The 23,714-nt window shown below is 32.2% G+C and overlaps 1 protein-coding gene across 2 annotated transcripts in view; it reads right to left on the reverse strand.

Annotated features, from left to right (window-relative positions):
- Nucleotides 1-2,702: 2,702 nt before the first annotated feature.
- Nucleotides 2,703-23,714, reverse strand: part of LOC128221337 (uncharacterized) — a 104,475-nt gene continuing 83,463 nt past the window's right edge. For both annotated transcript variants that reach the window (XM_052929900.1, XM_052929902.1), the window contains exons 6-13: nt 17,675-17,695; nt 11,171-11,627; nt 10,031-10,186; nt 8,861-8,928; nt 8,004-8,481; nt 7,486-7,638; nt 6,915-6,943; nt 2,703-6,246 (exon numbers count right to left, since the gene is read on the reverse strand). In XM_052929900.1, coding sequence (XP_052785860.1) covers nt 6,917-6,943; nt 7,486-7,638; nt 8,004-8,481; nt 8,861-8,928; nt 10,031-10,186; nt 11,171-11,627; nt 17,675-17,695 — 1,360 coding nt within the window. In that variant the 3' untranslated portion in view covers nt 2,703-6,246; nt 6,915-6,916. The remainder of the gene's footprint in view (nt 6,247-6,914; nt 6,944-7,485; nt 7,639-8,003; nt 8,482-8,860; nt 8,929-10,030; nt 10,187-11,170; nt 11,628-17,674; nt 17,696-23,714) is intronic.

Below are 23,714 nucleotides of genomic sequence, written 5' to 3' on the forward strand. Positions count from 1 at the left end.
ATATACTCCTTGGAATATCGACATTCACACAGCTGATTAGCACGAATACGTTTGACTGACATAATGGCATTCCAACTCCACGCAGCGTACATCTTTCGTTGCTCATTTCCTAACAGAGGTAACTCCATTTTATGCCAAAGATTTTCATGTTTCTTTATCGTGTACATCGACACGTTTACGTATTTAAAATAATAATTCATTAAATAAGACATTGTCTTTCATGGTGGCAAAATCATATACTTTTTAGTTAAACCATATAATTTTTGTTAAATGTCTTACTACCGCTAACATTTAAACTGCTTAACCGTTCATAACATTGTAAGGGAAAGATCTGACTGATACAAGAATGATTGTCGAGGAAATCGGTCTGTTTATGAACACTAGCTTCATTAATTAGCGAAATAAGATGATTTGGAAAGAAAATACTCCAATCAGTTGCTTATGACATCAGCATCAACTTAATGCAAATTGATACAATTGAAAAAAGCACACGAAATGGTCGTGCTTTGCACTCAAAATGTTGGTTTTTAAGAAGATGAAATTTCTGAATAACATCTGATATTTGCATCCTCTTTAATACAATAAATACCATTATGTTTTTAGGCATATTTTATCAGGGTCCATGCTTTAAATTACCATAATTGGACCACAGAATAAAATGTTATAAACATGGGTATCATCTAGGAATACACACTTTATTTTGTATACTGTGTTAATGTCGTGGTTCTTTACATGTTCAGGGAATTACCAAGTATATGTCGTTGCTATGTGCGTTCTAATGAATAAATGCTGCGTACGGCGTCGCTTTGTTTATATTAAGGATTTATTCTATGAACGTTGTTGATCTTTGCATTCTAATTGTTAAACTCTATGTACATCGTTGCTTCTTTATGCATACGAATTGGCTAAAATCTGTATACGTCGTTGCTCTGTGTAAACAATTGGATTTACTCTGTGAACGTCGTTTCTTTGCGTTTAACATTGGCTTAAATCCCTATATGATATTGTATTGCGCATATATGTACACGGCATTGCGTTTGTCGTACTAAGGCCTACATTTTTTACCTATTTGCCCAGTGTATGATAATGAGAAGACTCTATGTATGCTGTTGCATACAAAGGGTTAAACCCTATGTAAGTCTTGTTTACTGCATGTATGCATGAAAAAGGCATTTACTTATATGCCGTTCAACACGCCAATTGTAAAAATAAATGCGTATGCATTGTTTCTTAAACCATTATACAAGACCTAGGAAATAATAAAGGCTTCTAGGCTGCTCACCTTACACTTGCAGGCTCTTCGTTAAGTGCATTCATTGTTGTGCCATTTAACACGATTCTTGCGGAATTATAGACAACTAGGCTTGTCCCCTTATATATATATTCTTTATTTCCTCCTATAAGAAGAGCATACATGTACATTATATGTAAATAGTGAGCAATAATTGCAATCAAATATATCTAACTATATACAAATATATATACACATACTTAAATCGATTCTAATATACAGGCTATATAAAATAAAGTCTATATTGCAAATAGATTATAAACAGTACTGCAATTAATTAGAGTTACAAATCATGTACTCAATTAAATGTGTTTAGTAAGCATTCATCTTATACAGTGTTCGAAGTATATACTTGAAACAACATAGACGGACGTGATCATCTAAGTCAAAGACAACCAAACCATTGAACAACGAGATGACCTGATCTTCAGGTTCAAATGCACAACACTGTGTGAATCGACAATTACCTAACACTTTTGCCAAATATAACCATAAACATGTGCGTATTTTTATATGACATTGGCAAAAAAGTATAACATGTAATGCAAATGTTGAGTAGACAAGACCGCACCCCGAACATATCCTATCATAGCGTCGCTCGAAGTGTTTGCACATTAAGTTATAGGCTCTTGAGCAACTCCCATTATATGACGGATTTAGCGAGCTGAAATGCCAAAAGTTGCATATGTCGTATGTGTTATGTACTTGACTAAATAGAACCAAGTCTTTGTCTGTTGATAAACGCTTCTTCCATTCGTCCTCTATCGTAGTTTGTATGGCGACTTTAACAGTTCGTTTCCACGCATTCGCATTGGGGAAATGTCCGGATTGGATGTAAGTGTTTATAAGTTGTGTCAGGTTGTATTTGCCCAATATCGACAATATATCGGGTATGAAGCCTGTTGCTTTCATCGGGAACATGTGTCTCTATTTTAATGTATGTTTTTTTCATTTATGTGCAGCTGAACACAATTCTGGTAGAAATATTTGCTTCGGGGCTTACTCACCTAAGAACCACGTGTCTCTAGTTAAATGCATGTAAGTTTTTCACAACTGTGTCGAACAATATTTGCTACTGGGCGTGTTACCTTACATGATTCAGGTAGAAGTATAGGTTATTAGACTTGTAAACCTAGAACAGTGTGTCTGTTGTTTTGTGTATTTGATCATATCTTCCATGGCTGCACGTGTAAGATAGGTTCATCCAAACTCGAACGTAGAGTGTTTTAGCGGAAACGAGGTTTACCGTTTTCTCTTTACAGATACAAAAATAATATTCCAATACTTCTTTAAGTTGAAGCAACTTCTGAGAGTCGTGTTCAAAGCGTAAACGCAGACCATAAACTGACCGGCTAGTCACAGGTAAAACACAACCACAAGAGTAGAAATAAGCCAAAACATATATTTTTAAGATTACTGTTTATTTAGAAAAATCGAAAAAGAGCACAATAAATGAGGGTGTTAAAAGTAAAAAAAAAACAAGTTTGTATTGTTATTCTTTATCATCTGGCCACTATTCAATAACGTCTTGAGTCTGTTTGGATAAGTGAATACCTAAATGTTACAAATCATCTGTAAGTCAAATAATTTTGTTCAAAGAGGTTTGCCTGACTGTAACTCAAATTATTGCCGTAATAGTTTCTATTCTATCAATTTCTAAACGAGATTGAACTTTTGTTTTCTTAAGTACGTGTCCCAACCTCATAATCAAAACGTTAGTGATTACATACCTTGAGCCGTGAAAAGACCAATTGGTATAATTATCAATAAGAAATGCAGTGCAAACAGGGCATTATCAGAGGCAGCTAAATATATAAAAGTGAACTGTGCTACTGGTGTGAATTAACAAGGCATTTCCCATTGACCAAAGGTGTCACCATAACTACATGACCAATTCGCAAATCAAACACTTTATAGTAGTGCACGACTTGAAAGACAATTTAATTGAAGCTGTTGTGGATCTTAATATGACAGAGTTACAAAGATTAAAAATGTTGATGTTCAGTTGGCTCTTAAGATCGTAGTTGAAGTCAGGTGACGAGTTCTGCTCATATTGATGCAAATCATTGTACACTCTTGAATGCATAGCTCGGCTTTGCAGAAGGTAACTGCCCTTAGTGGCTCAGAATACAAGTATTTAAATATTGTTAACTGATTTGCATTTAACATTACATATCTATCAAAAAAAAAAAGTAAAAACAATAAGTAAGAAAATGGAAAATTATCATCGACTAATTGCATCTTATACACAAAACAGCAGTCTATGTTAAAGTATGTCTTTATGTATTTATGCGAAAGCTACATAAACAAGCTTAGTAGCAAAAAGTTTAAACATAATCCGGTTAAATGGCACTGGGTAAACATCAAGGACATAAAACATACAATCACAAACAAGAAACATGGAAGAACAGCACAAAACTCCACAAGCAGCACAGTGAATACATGCTTTATATAAAAAAAACTAGGTATGTTTATCAAGGATTGTTAGGTACTGCCTTGGAATTGTCAGTAAAATGTAAATTTACTGGGGGTTTAAACCAGTTTAAGTGCAAAAACCTCACTCTTATCCCAACAATCCTAAATAAAGATAAAACACAAAGGGTAAATCTTATCAAATTATGCATTAACTTGATGTAACTTAACAATAAAACAAATAGGTAAACCCCAAGTACTTCTATGATTAGAGATCCCAACTCTATCTGCAAACGGAGGGATTCAATTCAGAGCACCTAATGCAAAAAAACATTTCAAAGATACGATGCAGTCATTGTGTGAAACTATAAACATCACACACAGTCTGCCTCATAACATATAAGGTTTAAAACTGTGTGATCATAGAGTTTCATAACAAAAAGCATCATTGTACTAAAACTTGGAAGAAATAAAGAAAACATTATTAAAAATAAAAGCGACATGTATTAGCTTTCCTTCCAAATGATTTGAAAATGTAAAATATTTGAAAAAATGAAGTCACATGCCAAACACTCCGAGTCAGCCAAAAAAACTCTCAGCCAAAAATGTTTTAAAGATTACATGAATTAGCAAAATCTTCATAAAATCAAAGGACTGAAAGCTTAGTTATGTAAGGATGCTATATTCAAAGGACTGAAAGCTTAGTTATGTAAGGATGCTATATTCAACCCTATATTTTATTTTCTGAAATTCATCTTCAAGAACTAGAAGGCAAGTGCCCTTCAAAATATTGCCTTTATATCAACGGTTTAAATAAATCCCAAGTAATACATTGAGTCTATCTGCCCAACATCCTGCTGGAAACATTTTAATCTTACGAATTTTCTTTAAAACATCACCATAAAAATCTTAATGAGCAATACTATTAGCAATCAGCGATTTAAGACTGCTATTGTTCTTTGATATGAGAATATAATGACCATTTACAAATTTTGAGAAAGTTTTCCTTAATTTAAAACTTTTCCTTTATTTAAAACTCTGTTTTAGAAGTTTTTCCGTCATAAGTTTCCTGCGAGAGCTGAATCTTTTTACAGCTGTACATATTCTAGCAAATCTTATCAACTGCGCAATAAAAACATCATACGATAGTGAACTAGGAACATATCCATTTAAAGACGGGTAATTCATTATTTTAAAATTAAAATCATCACGTTTATCATAAAGATAAAAAAATCAAAAATGGTATTTACAAACGAGTATTTTGGTAATGATGCCTTCATTAAAATTCATATCATAGATAATACCTATAGGATAATGTTTGATATTTCAATGATCGAAATGCCTTAAAATACTCAGATAAAAACACGGGAATTCCAACTGTCATAGTTAAAAGGATTTTTTCACTTGTACGTATGAAATGACTCAGGTATTTAGTCCCAAAAATAGTAGTTATTAACAAAACAATATCAACAAAGACTCATCTCTAAATAATCAAAGTATTAAAAAGGAATTAAATGAAATAAAATCATAATAATCAAGAGTAATTTTAAACTATGTACAAACATTGAATCCTGTACTGAAAATCTACAATTTTGCAAATAAGCTAATATAAGTGTCCAATACCGAAGTAGACTTGGTTAGTCCTAAGAATATTCTGGTGTATTATCAGTTAAGTAAAACATGAATGTTACGTATGTATGAAAAGGATCAACCATTCGGATAAATATATCCAAAAAGTAAAAAAGTAAATTATTTGACAGAAATTAGGATTATGCTGAATTATATCAATTACATCGAGTGAAGCCAGTAGGTAGTAAATTTCCTACAAAATTTATTTTGGGTCCAAAAACTGGCGCTTTATTTATTTTGTGTACAAGCTAAATTAGAATACTCGAATAGATATTTTCATTTTCAATTTGGAAATGATAAAACATTGATAATTCGAAATCTTTAATTTACTACAAAACAAATAATGTGAAAGTAAAACAAAACCAAATCAGCGTATAAGTGTGTTTAAAAAGTTGAAGACTGTCATTGCTCTGGGGTCAAATTAGTGGTATTTACTGACTTTTAAGGTATATATTTGATACTGCTCAGTTAATCACTCTCGATTTGCTGAATTTATCTTTTAATACGTTCGTATTTCGGTAAAACACTTGTTACTTAATACGATATGATTACGCTTACATTGCAACAGGTAAAACATAAATGATCTTTGTTTCAGTATTGAAATGGCTACAACGCTAAGGAAATCGTAATACCTTTTTATTTTAACATTAACAGGTAAACTCAAGTATTAATATCATATAAGAATAAAACGCAAACAAAACGTTAATTTCAGATATAAACGCTAACTATATTCACAAGCAATATATATTTCGCAGATGATTGTAATAAAGCCATTAAAATCGTAAGTTAACAATGTTATTGCAGTCCTCTTCAGTCACACACATCAGTCAATCAATCGTCAAAAGCCAACTTTTCAACCTCAACGAAACAAGACACCATGTGTCCTTTAATTCCGCTGAAGAGGCTCGACCAAGCTGTTAAGGGAAATGTATTAATTATTTAGCAATTGAAATACAACAAAAATACAATAGCGATAGAATTCCAGTTTTCATGGCAATGTCAACACCACATTTACATAAGACAACGGCATATGTACTTGATTTAGTAATTAAAATACAACAAAACTATAATAGCTGCCACTTTAAATATCCAAATAAACTGAAACATTTATAATTCAAGAACACACATGTATGTGTGTACTCACTAGCTATTGAAAAGTAACGAAACGACATGAAAGGAGTAATATTTTTATAGTTGCAATAAACAACAAAACCTGAACCTGGTCCCTGGAGTACGTATTAACAAATACCATCACCATTTCTGAATCTGACAGCGTAGTAAAATATTTTTGTGTCTAATATTAATGGAATTGTACTTTAATATGCTTTTATTTTTTCTTCCCGTGTCTATTATTTAATTATGTTTCTATGTTGCTGGGTTGATTGCACCATCTTATCAAGAAAATACCGGGTCGCTTTTTATTTATGTCTATTAGAATATAAGGGTTTTTTTATTACTTGAGCAAAAAAATAATCTTACGAAATTGTATCGTATGTTCACTACTAAGAAGGTCAATCATTGTAAATTCAGCAACGTTAAACAACAAATTATCTGTTTTATCTGATACAGTTAAAAACTTTACCTTTACTCCTCCAGCATTTCGGACGCTTCCTGAAAAAAATAGAAAAACGCAAAACCAGTAAATAGAAACCACAGATGAAACCACATTGTCAAACTAAATAACGAACACTATGATAGTTTTGAAAGTTAAATTAATCCATGCATCAGAATCCCACTATCATTTGGTCAATGCATTGACAAATTTCTGCAACTCGTCTGTTAAGGAAAGAACGAACAGCAGCAGTTTGAACATCTCAATAACAGAATCAGAAACTCAGTCCCAAACAATCAGTTTATTATACATCGAAGTTAACCCATATCAATGATAGGTGTAACGCTTTTATGTCGCGCTAGAACTTAAACTAGCGTTTTTATTTTGTTTTGAAAACAGAATGCAGCTTGAGCTAGCGTAGAAATTATAGGCAGCGTAGCAATTACCATCAGGTTTCAATCATTAAGTTTTATTAAGTCCATGCTGTTGTTTTTAAGCGTTTTGAAATGGAATCAAAGTGAACATTCACATGATCTCTATTACGGATTGAATACACTACAATATAGTTGATAGCGATTTTCATTTTCTTATTTGGCCATACCTCCATAACTTTAAGAGCCATCTTTGCACTTGCATTCTTAGCAATTCCGGTTTCTTTTAGCAATGCAGTGTAAACGTCAACGGCTTCCTTGAACTCATCCTTGCTCACTTCAAGGTGACCGGCGTGCCGTCTCTTTCGAGCAACCTCTCTCGACTTTTAGAAAAAAAACACGTTCTTTTGTTTACAAAATATTAACTTATAATAAATGTTTGTGAAATAGAGATTCTGCCATATAGCCTACACTATTCAAAAAAGTTTGTTCCTTTATTTTATATTCAAAAATACCACTTTCTAGGTTTGTCTTTTCTAACATGATAAAAGAATTATTGGTTACCATATAAAGTACCATATTTAAGACATAGGCACAGAACATTTCATTGACCCATTTCTCATATTTCGTAATATCTCAACACAGTAGAATGAAATAAAGAATTTAGCCACAAGAAGAACAAGCAAATATATTTTAAACTGAAAAAGGTGTAGAAATATTGTGTAATTATACGTATATATAAAAATACCTTTGAAGCAACATCAGGATCATTCAACTTGGTTGACATCTCCTTGCAGTTAATGATAATGTTTATCAGGCCGTTGAAGTCGACCACAAATGCGCCCTCGGAATCTTTGTAGCCATGTTGCATAAATACTTTGGCCAATTCCCACGGGTCAGTCGACCACTTTCTGGCATCTGTATTTTTCCAAAAAGGGGTGTTGAAAGCGTGCTGATCCACCAAAAACTCCCTGATACTGTCACAGTATCCAGTGGGACAAAATGGCTTGTACTCTATTTTGCCACGTTTTGGCTTTGGTGGTATCAGGTCTTCCGTAGAACACTGATCACATGTGGCGTCGCTTTCTAACTTTTGCTTTTTTCGGACTTCCGTAATAACATTCTGTTGAAGTTCGCTCGATGCGTTCATTGTGAAGTGACACAGTCCTTCTTTAGCTTGGAAAGCAGTGTTTATCATAGCGGAAACCGCTGTGCTATGCATTGGACTGTAAATTATTGTAAATGTAAAACAAATGTAATTACAACAGCGTGTTCATAGACAAAATATAATAAAACAAACAGTATCAGACTTTTATTTAGGATCTTAATATTTCCTTATACTAATATTGTAACGGTTCCATAGAAAGGAAACGCTTACTCAATTACATAATATACACACATAATTTATTGATGACTCGTGCTGATAAATGTGACGTAGTACCGATAAATCGACAACTGGTATTACACAAGACTAAGAGGTCTTCCTTCAATGTATTTTTCTGCTCGCATTTAAAGATATTGTTTTGTGAAAGCGAGGAAAAAGATAACTTTACTTTATATCTACTTTGATAGTTTATTTAAGTAAGTATGCTAATGAAACATTACCTTCGCGAAAGATGCAGACACTTTCGTAAGTCGCCAAATATTTTCAATCCCAATACATCATCAATAATCTGTAGGTTGTACAATACATATGATATAATTGATTGCCTGTTCAATGTGTAAATATAATAAATGCATTTTATAATTGTATATCACCCTATATATGAATTGTTTCAGGTAGTTACAGTGAGTAAATATATGTCCACGTACAACAAACATAAATTATTTGATACGCCCGAAAACTAATTTGCTTGAAAAGATTGTGTAAAGTTTCAATGTGTTGTACCGTGCTTAAGATAAGCAATCCTTGTCACATTGGCATATACATGCGGTTATCTGCACGCAAAGTATTGAACGATTCATATCCGCCCACTTTTCACCGTTCCGATATAGGCGTTCAGTTATAGACAAACATAAACGATATATCCAAACGTGATATACATCTAGTTTGGGCCTATGATATAGTATACTGTAAATTATGAGCAAATACACTTGATTCGCGAACACGCTTTTTAACCGCACATTAGCCTACCGAGTACATACATGTAGAAGCATTTCTGTATACATTCTTACTCTTATCTAAAACCTGTAGAAAAGTATGCTTTTGGTATAAGTTAAAGGCACTAAATCATTCATGTTTAAATGTCAGTTATAGAAATATATCTCCGCGCCAGTTTCCCTATCCAAACACTTTCACAGCAACAGTTTACCGAAGTTTGAAACGTGTTTTTGCCGTCCATTATGGTAGCCACCGTTTATACCTTATTGTCCAGCTTTAAGAACTCTAGTTTATCATCTTATTCGCCATACCCAATCATGGATTAAACTCAGTATCAAACGAACATGTACCATAGACCATTGATTGAATTGATAATGAACTTTGATTTTATACTTTAATGAAACTTAACTCGAATTCAAAAGTTCTCATTTCATAGCACTGTTCAAGTTTTGGGCGATTTGTTAGGACATGTTCTACAGCATAATTAACAAAGTTTTCATAACTCCATCAGTAACTACGATATGTTCATGTTCGGGAGATAAACAATTTATCTACATGTTGAAATACCTTTAGAATTGCAAACATGTTTTTTTTTAATTCATTAATTAACTTTTTAAGTACCATTGTTCAATGTTGTAAACATATGTTTTTATGAAACACATCTACCGATGTACCTTTTCTATTTTCTTGACTGATTCTACCGCCTTCGGGTATTTAAGTATCGCTGGATCGTTCAGCAACTTCAGGTAAATATCTGCTCCATCGACAAAGTCCCCAATCGTCATTGTATCCCCTGACATGTGCCGTGCACGAGAACTGAATTTCTTCGCCTGGATTATAAGGCGCATACATGTATTTAAACAAGGCAACTTCAATATTTTACAATAGAGTTCTATGAAATAAATGTATCCTCAAGTAATAAAAAAGTATATGGACTGAATATATATTTATAAATAATGGGATTGATGCGGGTTTCGCATTAAAACGGTTTGTGAAACAGTCACTGATAATTGATTTAATTTAATTCAACCCAACGTTTTATTCCCACAACTAACACTTAAATGCGAACCAATTAAAATACAGGAAATAAAATGCATTTCGAACTGGAAATGACATACATTATCATACGCCTATCTTGTTCCTATCATTAATATTTTATATTTGTCCATTGTATATACGAGTCGTCTAAACAACAGGCGTAATACAAATTATGTAAAATCAACTATTATTATAATCAAATAGTGGGTTAAGTTGAATATGGTTTGCCAATAAATAATAGATGTTTTATTTAGGACCAATTCGAAACATATCATGTAATTACAGTCAAACTGCGATCGCTCGATGACGCCGGGGCCTACGTTAAAATCGTGAATGATGTTTCGAACGACCCACGTTTTTATTTATGTCCTTTATGGAATGTCACAATGTATTTTCTGAATTAAAGGTCGTCATTTCGATTGTTTATATAGGACAGGGTTTCGTAAAAAGGCGTGAAATTATGACCTCAAGGTAATCATAAAGTTTTGCGCATGATTTGTGTATTTGGGACCTGCAATGGTGCTTGACTCCTCGACTTATTTAGGTTTTAATCCAGCGTTAGAATATGTTATATGACAATAGCAGGAATAACGGTCGGGACCATGCTTCGACATCGACTGACCGCCAGGTCTCAAACGATCGCCAGTTCGAACTACCTCTTTGTAATTGTACACATAAGTATCAGTTCGAGAAATGATCACCTGCTGCGATCGTTGATTAGCGGAATATTTGATACATTTCTTTGGACATATACTTACGTATTTAAAAATACTTACATTCTCCGCAATGTTGGCATCCTTCAATTTATCTCGGGCCGTTTTGCAATTGACTATGACATTTAGGTGACCATGTAGGTCAACGTCTTCAAAGGTGTCTTTATCTTTGTATCCCGGGGGCATAAACAACTTGGCAACTTCTATCGCATCTGTGTTCCACTTTTTAGCATCGGAGTTTCCCCAACTAGGACGTTTGTAAACATGATCTTTACGGAAGACATTCTTCATCTCATTGCAAATTTTGTTGTTGCATTGTTTTGGAGGTTGGACTGTAGTTCTTTGTCCTTTTTTGATCTTTGTTAAATCATCAGTTGTGCAACTGTTGCAGGTGAAATTCTCGTCAAGCCCATTCTCGGTCTTGGCAAATTTCTGCGCTTTAGCTTGCAACTCTGTCACATTATCCTCTACAAAGTCTTGAACGCCATGCCTTGTCTCTGCTTCTAGTTCTCGTAAATGACTTAAGTAAATAAAAGAAACCGACAAGGTATATGAAAATGACCTTAACAAGTATATATCGGCGTTATATGGGTTTAACAAAAACCTAAAAAGGCCAAACTGGTCTTTTCAAAACATGTTTTTGTTGTTTCAGCTGAAGTAATAATAATATTTCAAACATAAATAATAAATTATTTTATGTGTATGTTTATATTGTTTTACTCATTTAAACTAAATGCATTTTTTTGATTGTCGTTCAACATATCTGGAGTGTTCGTTGTCTAATTAATTAGGCAACTTTTTGCAAATCCTGAAATCCGTAAAAGCCGAGTTTTGCCTCTCCATTAGTTGTTAAGTACCTACAAGTACTTAAGGCCCCATAAATAATTAATAAGAAATAATTTTGGTCGATATTTTTCTGAACAATTATTTACATTGATATGTCACGATTACTTCAATAAAGAACCATGAAATTATGTATTCTTAGATTTTTAATTGATTATGAAAACTATGTTATTCACTCGATATAAATGATATGCTACAACGTAGTCAATAATTCATTTGAAATATACAGTAGTCAAATATCTATATTATAAGCCCTTTTAATAGGCACAAGGACATTACCCAAACAGCATTGAACGATATGCTAAAAAAACATACAGTCACCGCATATATACCACGCCCATCAATATACTTATCTTTGCACAAGAACATTTCTGCTTCTGAACGGATAGTAAAACCGGACTTTATTTGAGCTCGAGATAACATGGGGTTTAATATCGGGTATATACACAAAACAACACTCTTTGGCAAACGATTATCAATTGTCACAAATTATAATAAAAAAGTCATATTCACTCCCTTATTGAAGATATCATTGTTTATCGGCGAATAGTTAAATAATTGGTGTTGATTTTGTGACATGAATAGTATGAATGTACTGTTAAAAAAACAGTATAACGTTTGTATAATCAATATCGATATGTTCAAAATTAAATTGATTAATTTAGGTGAAATTAATATATTTTCTGAATGTTTTAAATTTCTTTAACTTATTCATAATGGTTTTTAGATAAAATGGAGAGTTTAAACATAAATAAATGATAGAAAAAATGTATTCATTTGATGACTTCACTATATGAACTTTACTTTGTAGATGATACTTAATCAGAAAATAATGTAAATAATTTTATTAAAATGCCTGCGCATTTCCATTGACTGGGCTACGGGTCAATAGTAATAAAATTCCCTACAAACATTTTACTTTGAAAGAACGCGTGCTTTTGTGAACATTCGTATAAATCCATTTTGACGATTCCACGATTTTCTTTAGCTGTTCTTCATTAGATTATAATTGTTGAATATAGAGCCGAAACCAAGACATGTTGTAATTGTTGTGTAGTACAGCATACAAGGTTAGTGCCGTTGATAGAACAAGTTTATATTTCAAGGCGGATAAATAGATTGGGAAAATTTAACAAGAGCCTTTAAATAAAAGAGACAAGTGTTGTTGTTATTTCACTTTAACGACACAGTACTTCAATGTGGCTTTTTTCTACAACCTGTTCAAAACATTAACATTCAAATTTATTCCATACGTTTATCGTCAAGGTAAATGTATTATAATAATGCAATAGCAATTCAGAGCAGAAAAGCTTTCGAGTGTACATAAACGTTGAACATCACTCCATAATTATCAATTCATGTAACATGATTCCGCAAGTCACATGTCACGATTAAAGATCACGAGTATATACATAATCGCCACAATTTCAATGGGTTTAATGTATGACGATATTAAAGTAAATAAATGCTGGATGATCAGAACTGCACTTGCAAATATGGTGTAAGTGAGATGTGTCATTTACAACAGAAATGGAATAAGCTCTCGTATAACGCTACTTATGTTTCAGCATTTTGCTGATATGATAAGTCTACTGAATTTCGGGTCAGTGCCATTATCATGCATAGTGTTTGAACTTTCTGGGCTAGTGATTGTCGAGGTTGGTTGTTGGTGGACTATTGGTAAGATTCTAGAGTATTGTTTGTCTTTCCCGCTATCATTTCAGAACAGAAAATAAATGAGTTTTCGCGGTTACATGATCAACCGCCTGTAGATAAAAAACAGGAGGTCAACAAACCAAAAAAAAACAACTTTACACTGCACCGTATTATTTGATCGACTTGACATATAAAAATCCCATTTCACTCCACTTTTAAAAGGTTACGGTTTAATTTCATAATTACAATAATACACATCCTGTTTTATAGTCAAACTATACCATTCCATGCACATTTGGTTTAAATATTATTTAAAATACAACAAAAACAAGATTCTAAATGATTTTTTTTTTGGAGGAACTTATTCGGCACTGGAGTGGCTGGTATGGATACTTAGGTGTTCATTTTTTTGCAATTGTATGTGTAGGACACCACTTTATTTTCGGTTAAGTTGCAGTGGGCTTGATGACTGTTTAACTGATACGTATCAAGTAGTCATAGTATTGACTTAAGCAGTATAGCCAGGGCTTTATTGACCATCGATAAATATTGATTTTGTTTATTAAGAAAAGTACAATGATGTTGATTAGTCTTATTCATCATTTATTGACATTGGTGTTCCCACGCTGAGGAATCGCGTGAAAAAAGAACATCCTAATGAAACGTATGATTTAGGGTAACGGAAATTAACTTCATCCTAGACGTATCAAACACACTGAACACATATTTGTTACAATCTTAAACCATCATGTAAATATGAAAGCATATATTTAATACTACATATTAATAAATGACAATACTTAAGCATCTATATTCTCAAATACATGAAATAAAGGAAACCTATGCTAGAATGTGTTATAGGCATATAATATATGAAAAAGTTATTACCCAAATGAACAATGGCTTTGCGCTTATGTAAAAACTTATTTTAAATGGAATCATTTGAGCAATGATTTAAATATGACCTTTCCGGCTTGAACATGAGCATAAATAAGATATATTTTGAGCATTATATCAAACGTTAAATTAGATTGTTTGGTATCCATGACAAAGCAAAGATGCATACTTAACTCAGGTAAAGATTATCTTAAAAAATTAAATAAAAAAATACAATATATCATATAATTACATCATTTTTACACGCTAAATTATTGCGCTAAAATGTTTAATTAACTGTTTCAACATCATATCATCCTGTTAATTTATGGTGTTAACATACTGTAAAATGCATATCGTTTTGGCGATAATTGTGCTTTTAACTGCATACGTCAAGATACGTTAAATCACTTGGAGTATATTTTGGAAATGATAAACATGAATGTATAAATTTAAGCTGGAATGAAAAAAATAGATAAATGTAAACAATTGATAAATAATTGGAGTAAAAGAAATCTAACTGTCTTTGGCAAAATAACTGTTATAAAATCTTTACTTTTTCCAAAACTTGTATATCTTGCTCAAAATATAGTAATGTCTGATTCAATTATAAAGACTATAAACTCCATGGTTTTTGAATTTCTTTGGAGTGGAAAAAAGATAAAATCTAGCGTAAAACAGTTATGGGAAACAGACTTGAAGGTGGTTTAGAGATGCCAGATTTTGAATATTATTCTAAAACAATGACATTAAAATGGGTGATTAATCTGACTGATACAGTTGATGCAAATTGGAAAAATATCAGTAATATTAGACCAAGTTGGAAATAATTTTCTTATTTTTCTTTTATGAATTTAGACCTTATTAAGTCTTTACCTATTAAAACAAACAAAATCACACTGTTCTATAAGCATTTGTTATTAATATGGATTCAGCAACTTCCAGTGAATCAAACGAAAACACCCAAAAGTTACTTCAATATTAGAAAAGAAATAATATGGGGTTATAAACTCATAAAAAATAAAAGAAACACTTTATCTGGCAAAGCGGAGAAATAAATCGGGAATTTATAACGAGAACCTTTAAGAAATAGAGACAAGTGTTGTTTTTGTTTCGCTATTGACATCGGTATACTATCGATACATTACTTAAATAGGCATTTTTTTCCTTGAAACTGTTCAAAACATTAACATCAAAATGTATTCAATACGTTTACCGTCAAGGTAAATATATTATAAAAATGCAATAACAATTCACTGCAGCAAAAGCTTTCGAGTGTACATAAAACGTTGAACGTTTTCCGAAAGTTAAATAAAGATCACGAGTATGTAATCAGTCGCCAGATTTTCAATGGATTTAATTTAGGACGATATTAAAGTAATAAAATGCTGGATATTCAGAACTGCACTGGCAATATAGTGTAAGGGAGATGTGTCATTGAAATGGAATAAGCTATCGTTGAATGCTGCTTATGTTTCGGCATTTTGCAGAAGGATAAGTGTTCTGAATTTCTGGCCAGTGTCATTATCATGCATAGAGTTTGAACATTCTGGGCGAGTGATTGTCGAGGTTGATCGTTTGTGTGACATTCTTGAGAACTATTTGTGTTTCCCACTGTCATTTAAGAACAGAAAATAAATGAGTTTTCGCGGTCACATGACCAACCGACTGTATATAAATAACAGGTGGTTAACAAACCAAATAACACAACATTTACACTGCACCGTAGTATTTGATCGATTTGACATATAAGAAAACATTTCAGTTCACTTTTAAAAGGTTACGGTTTAATTTCATAATTACAATAATAAACATCCTGTTTTATAGCCAAACTATACAATTCTGAACACATTTGGTTTTAATATGAAATCAAATTCAACAAAAACCAGATTCTAAATGAGTTTTTTTAGGAGAAACTTCTTCGGCACTGAAATGGCTGGTATGGATACTTAGGTGTTCATTTTTTATCGCAATTGTATGTGTAGGACACCCCTTTATTTTTGGTTAAGTTGCAATGGGCTTGATGACTGCTTGATGGATACGTATAAAGTAGTCATAGTATTAACTTTAGCAGTATAGCCAGGGCTAAATTATATGTTAAAATGTGATATTTGATGCATTCAACTCAATTATACTAATTTACAAACATCTTGAACGGTCTTTTCATTAAAAATTCTATGTTAAAATGTCCGATATTGCCTCGTACTTACACTTATATACATTTTTGAATATTGTTCTTTGATTTCTTTTCTGGAGCATAAAGAAAAGAAATCAACCTATCAATAGTTATTTTGTATGTTAGAATGTCTGTGGAGTGTAGATGTAAAGACAAGTGGTTTTGTTTTATACCGTCCCGGAATTGTATATGAACGCGGCATAACTATTTATGGTCAATCGGGAAAACAAACACAACAATTAGCTAGCTGTATGGTACTGTAGCTATACGAAAATAAGACAAGTGATGTGTCACGACGTTCTAAAGTTTTCTCTTAACACGCTATTACGTATGGTGCTTTTATGTTTAGCAAAGAGATGTACAAGTAATTTAAGCTTCGTGCAAGACTAATATATCTTTCTTATCTGTATTTAATGTATCATTTACACTTTTGTCAAAGGAGTCATGTTGTGCAGATGTAGGATTTTTATAAATACGAAAAGATTAGCGTGTTTATAAATAGTATTTAAAATTGATGCATTAGTTATACAAACAATATCAAACAAATTTAACCGATTTTATGTCTACATTCACGCATTTTTCTAGAAAACAAAATAATATAACTGACGTAAACACTTGTTTCCTTGCTATACAATTTTATAAAAACAAAATGTAGATTATAACGTTGTTTTCCTGCCTTTTATAATTGCTGCTGATATATTCAATTTCAGGGTAATTTAGAATGCATGATAAACGTTGCGATGTATTCGTATTTTTATTTGAGGAAAAGCTAACACTACCTTTACGATTAATAAGTTTTTATGTTATAATAGTAGATGTTCTACATGTTATCAGACAGGAACAGTTTTTTACCTGATCATATATGTTAAAAACACATATAAAGATACAGTAAAATTAAAAATAAACAATGAAATTTATTTTAATTCCATTGTCATATTATTTTCAGTGTAAAAATGCAAACATGCAATAGATTACGATATATACAACGTTTGTTTGGGGAAAAACAACATACATACCGTGCATTTCTTTCTTTGATCCTGGAAGTAAAAAGACATACGTCAATAGGATGATTATTTCCGACCAGTATACCTTATATGTTCATATAAAATATACAAACGATCGAAATCTCAAAACCTTGTCAACTTAACGCATTTTTTAATTATGAAATTGATCTTACAGCTGTCAATAAGACGACCCATATAAACTTAAATCTTGTATACCAATCAAATTGATTCATTAAGGAATTGAAAGTTGAAATAAATAACAATCAATAGTCAAAGACATACTATTAATCGTATGAGCAAAGTAACAAGACAGGCTTTTGATAATGTATGTCATTTCCAGTTCGCAATACGATTTAATTTACAGTAGTTTACTTGATTCGTATTTAAATTTTACTTGTTGGAATGAAACATTCAATTTGAGTTAATTCATTCAATTGACTATCAGTGTCTGTTTCACATACCGCTTATTTGCGAAAATCCCATCAATAATAAATGTAATTATTTTGAGGCATGTTTTGGGCCCTTAAAATTTACTAAAATATGTTTCTTCTGAATATTGTATTTACTGGGTTTGACCCTGTAGTTTTCGTTGTATAATGTAACTAGGTTCTGAAGTTGCTGAACAATCCCAACGTACTAATATTCTCGACGGCGGTAAAATCAGTCAAGAACTTAGAAAAGGTATATCACTAGATGTATATATTGAAAGCACATGTTAACAACATTGAACACTGGTACCTTAGAAGTTATGTTATGAATGAAATAACATGTTTCGTACTTTAAGTGTAAAACAACATGTAGATATAGAGTTTATCTTCCGAACACGAACATATAGTAGAAACGGTTGGATTAATGAAAACTTTATTCAATTATACATTAACACATGTCATATAAACTGCCGAATACCCTGACTGTGATATAAAGTGAGCATTGTTGAATTAGACCTCGAAATAATCAAAGTATGGAATCAAACTACATTGCCAATTCAATTAAAACACGCCAATGCTGTGTTTTCGTCTTATATTGCGTTTAACAAATAACTGACGATGGTCAATGTGTTAATAAGTACGATGCTTAAAGCTGGATAATTAAGTGTAGACATTGGCCAATGTAATAGACGGCAAAAACAAGTTTGAGTGTTTAGTATAATGTTGCTGTGAAGAAATGGGCTAGCGAGATTGGCGACGAAATATAATCCGTCAACTGACCTTTAAAGATAAATGTGTCATTGTCTTTTTACAGTACTAAGATCAATCCATTTTGCAGGTTTAAATATGATGTTTAAGCAAAAAGCTTCCTTGTATCATGTGTATTTTGCATTTGTTTTACAGTATACAGTAAATGATTGCCTATTATGTGTATATGGTTGCGCGTATTGTATTGCGTGTTGTATATAACTTAACTCAATTATCGGAAAGGTAAAAGTGGGAGGATATTATTCGTTCAATACCTTGCGTGCAAATAACCGCACTTTTACGCTGTTTCTGAAAGCACGGTACAACACATTGAAATCTTACACATGCTCAAATAATATGTTTCCAATATTCGGTTTTCAGGAGTAGATAATAATAGATGTTACTTTGTACTTGGACATATATCTATCTAACTTATCTTACCTACGCAATACATATATATAGGGTGACAGTTAAGATTATTAAAGTATAAACAATGAATATACTTTGTTTTACTAATTAAAACCACAATTCGATGATATCATATGCATTGTATAGCCCGGCCGTACAATGTATTCTGAATCTAATGACGTTATTTCTTTTTTAAAATAAGACTTGAAATATTACTTACAGATTATACATGAGGTAATGGGATTGGAAACTTTTATCCACTTGAGAACACTTCCGCATCGTTCGCGGAGGTAATATATAATGCGAATAAGAACTTAAATCAAACAATTTTATTAAATTATGTATGAAAAATATTTATATTGAAACAAAAGTAAGAACAAACTTAAACGAAACGCTCATATTTTCTGTTTAAGACAAGTTGTCGATTTCATCGCTGCTGAGTCATAATTATTCATCGGCACGATTAGGTTAATCAATGATGTGTGTAGATTATACTAACAAAGTAGGCGTTTCCTTTCTATGAAATTGCTATAGTAGTATTACAAGGGAATAATTAAGATCCTAAATAAAAGGCCTTTGTGTAATATTTGATATTCCCTATATCAATAAAAAGAAAACCGGAAAGGTATATAAAATGGAGCTGTACAAAATATGCAAATGCGTTAAATGGATATATGCAAACACGTTCTAAATAAAGAAAATGCATATTCTCTTCAATAAATGTCAATATCTGTTTTGTTTTAGCTGAATAATATAATTAAGTTCAATTTTAATTATGATTTAATCTAAATGTATGATAGATTGTCGGTCAACATAAATAACTATTATCCCGAGTGTTTGTCATCTGTTATGTTAGCGAACCTCGTGCAACTCGGTTGAATTTCGAAAGGCGTATTTTGCCACCCGTTTAGTTGTTTAGAGCCTACAAGTAACAGTAACCCCTCAAATAATTATTAACATATTATTTTAGTCCAGATTTGACTGAAAAATGTCCTTCATTGACATGTAACAACTACTTTAATAATTCAAAAGCAATTCAGAACACAACAGCTTTGATGGTACGTTTAGCAGCAGTACAATTATCAAATCATGTAGTATTTTTTTTTCCGCAAGTTACACGTTTGGACCTCTCACGTTTCTATGACCATTCAAAAAGTATATAATCCAGTTCTTAGAATCGTGATCGCAGTTTTATAATAATTATAATAATAGTCCTTCGAGCTATTCTTTATAAATAGTATACATCAAACCGTCCGTGTTCGTTTTACACTTATTTATTCTACGTTTGTATATGTATTCTCCACAGTTATTAAAGTAAAGATTTAGTACTTCGACTTTATGTGTTATAAAATCATTACGAACTAGTGATGCAAACGAATGGCAAAACTGATATTCGAATATTCGGTTATTCGATTGCCAAAATAAATATTTTAAAAGATGTAGTTAACTACTGTAATTATTCGCTAAAGTAATAGCCGGGGCATTTCAACCTACTTTATTGTAGCAAGTACGCGCGGCGGATTCTGATTTTCCCCAAATGAGCCTTTGATTTATTTTCATTCTCAGGAAGAAAAAACAAACAATTCATTATGAACAAACAAACAGCAAAAATCGAATAATATCAATTCCGTATCCTTTATATTTCTAAACAATGTGAAATTAGATGGATTCCTAGTCAAATAGCGTTTTGCTCCAATGGAGGGACTTTCCATCGGACGAGCAGCCTCGTTCTGAGATTGACCTCCAAATTGACTAAATATAACTATTGAAAAACCAAAACCAACTCGGGAACTAGTAGTATAATAAAACGAAAACGAATTTGACTCATCTACTGTACAACAATATAGTTAATGTATTCTAAAACGCCATATTATACATTTACATTTCAATGCACGGACATTGTAACGAATCATGGAAAACCGTTTAAAGCACATATATGTCACAACATTATTGTAGCAAATGGGATTCATATCATCACGGCGATTTGAGCTGGGTTGCACAACTTAATTTGCAGCCAACACAACACATTGCTGTTAAAGCCGATTCCTAGCGGGTTATTGTAAAATTAGGGGGTCTCTTTACGGTACCTGACGATATGTCCCTACCCTATTACATGACGCGTGTTTAGTGTATTGTCATCACATTAACACCTCTTGGAGAAGGGGTCAATCGTTGTAAAAACAAAACAAACGAACATTATAAACGAAAACATTGTTGTAGAAATTTTTCGAATATTCAAATACCGATTTTGACATTCGAATACCAAACGTTTGATCGAATATTCGAGTATTCGAATTTTCGTTTGCATCCATAATACGAATATATTTTCCGTATTTCTGGCATCTAGAACCCCCTTTGTACAAAGTTGAGCGGTTCTCCAGTTATAGCGCGCTGATCAAAAGTGGTCAGGCATTTTATTCTACGGCTCAGCCAAATGAGCACAGTTTGGAAATGGTCAATCGTGACACTAGGCACACTAAATATGCCCGGCGTTACTATTTTGTGAATTATTTCTGTCTCAATTAGACAGTATTATAACCAAAGCAGTAAATGTTTTATTAAGGAAACTTTGTATCAGCAAATATAGAAAAGGTGGATTCAGCAAATTCATGCAGAAACCTTTGTATGTTTACACACGTCACAATTGAAGATCACGAGTATGTAAGCAATCGCCACATTTTAAATGGATTTACTCAATGAGAACCGCTCAAATATCCTGTTAGTGAGATGTTTCATTCACCACAGAAATGGAATTTACTGTCGATGAATGCTGCTTATGTTTCAATATATTGCGGGTATGATAACTATACCGATTTTGAGGCCGCTTTTCTTTACCAGTGCCACTACCATGCGTATTTCTGGGCGTGAGAGTGTCGAGGCTAATTATTTATGGACTATTCGTTAGATTGTGTACTGATTGTGGTTGTCCTCTGTCAATCCTGAACAAAAAAGAAGTGAGTTTTGCAGTCAGATAACCAACTGACTGTAGAAAAAAAATCACGAGGTCAACTAATCATATAAAGCAAAGCGAACACGGCACCTTGTTACTGGATCGATTTGAATGCAAATGATACAACATTTCAATTCTCTTTTAAAAGATTGATTAATTAATTTCATAATTAAAAAAAGAACATTCTTTGATAGAAGATACAATTCATTTTGGTTTCAAATAGAAAAAAAATCACGTATTATTAAATGGCATTCTTAGGTGCCTGGTGTGGATACTTTGGTGAGTATTGATTTGATCTTAATTTTAGGCCACCAATTTATTTTCGATTAAGTTACAAAGAGCATGATAGTTGCTTGATTGATACGAATAAAGTAGCCATAGTACTGACTTATTTGACATGGGAACATTTAATCAGTATAGCCAGGACTTTATTGACCATCGATGGATATGGATTTCGTTTATTTAGAAAAGTACAATGATGTTGATTAGTCTTATTCAACATTTATTGACCTTGGTGTTCCCACGCTAAAGAATATTTTGATAAAAATGAAACTCCTAGTGAAGCGTATGATTTGGGTTATTGGAAATCTACGTTAACTTCAAGCTAGACGTATCACACACACTGAACACAGATTTGTTGCAATATTAAACCATCATGTTGATGTGAAATTATAAATTTAATACTACATATTAATAAATGACAATAGTTAGGCATCTATATTCTCAAATACTTAAAATAAAGGAAAACTATGCTAGAATGTGTTATAGGCATATCATATATGAAGCAGTTATTAACCAAATGAGCAATGGCTTTGCGCTTATGTTAAAACTTATTTCAAATGGAATCATTTGAGCAATGTTTTAAATATGACCTTTTCGGCTTGAACATGAACACAAATTAGATATAGTATGTTTCATGCATTATATCAAACGTTATATTATAATTGTTGGTATGCATGACAAAGCAAAATTGCATACTTGACTCCGGTCAAGATTATCTCAAAAAATTAAATCAAAATATAATATTTAATAAAATTACAATTTCTTACATGTGATACTATTGCGCTAAAATGTTTAAATCAATATTTCATCGCCATATAAACCTGTCAATTAATGGTGGTAATAACAAACTGTAAAATGCATATCGTTTTGGCGAGAATTGTGTTTTTAACTGCGTTAGGATACAGGATACATACATGTCTATGTGTTGTCATGCATACAAGAAATATGTATATACAGAGTTTGTAAACGTACACTACTTTCTTACCTTTATTTGATTGCATTGAATTTCATTTATACTATTTTAAAATCATATTGAACGTTATATCGTCTTTTCATTAAAAAACAACATGTTGAAGTTTCCGAACTTGCCTCGTACATACACCTTTATACGTTTTTAAATATAATAGTGTTATAAGTACTGCGTTTTGATCCGGGAGGTTGTATTCGACTCCAAGGGATTTATGCAGATTCACGACGCGCAAGCCGAATGAAATCAAAATCTGCAAAAAACACGAGA

Source organism: Mya arenaria, chromosome 16, assembly GCF_026914265.1.
Source record: "Mya arenaria isolate MELC-2E11 chromosome 16, ASM2691426v1".
Classification (NCBI taxonomy): domain Eukaryota; kingdom Metazoa; phylum Mollusca; class Bivalvia; order Myida; family Myidae; genus Mya; species Mya arenaria.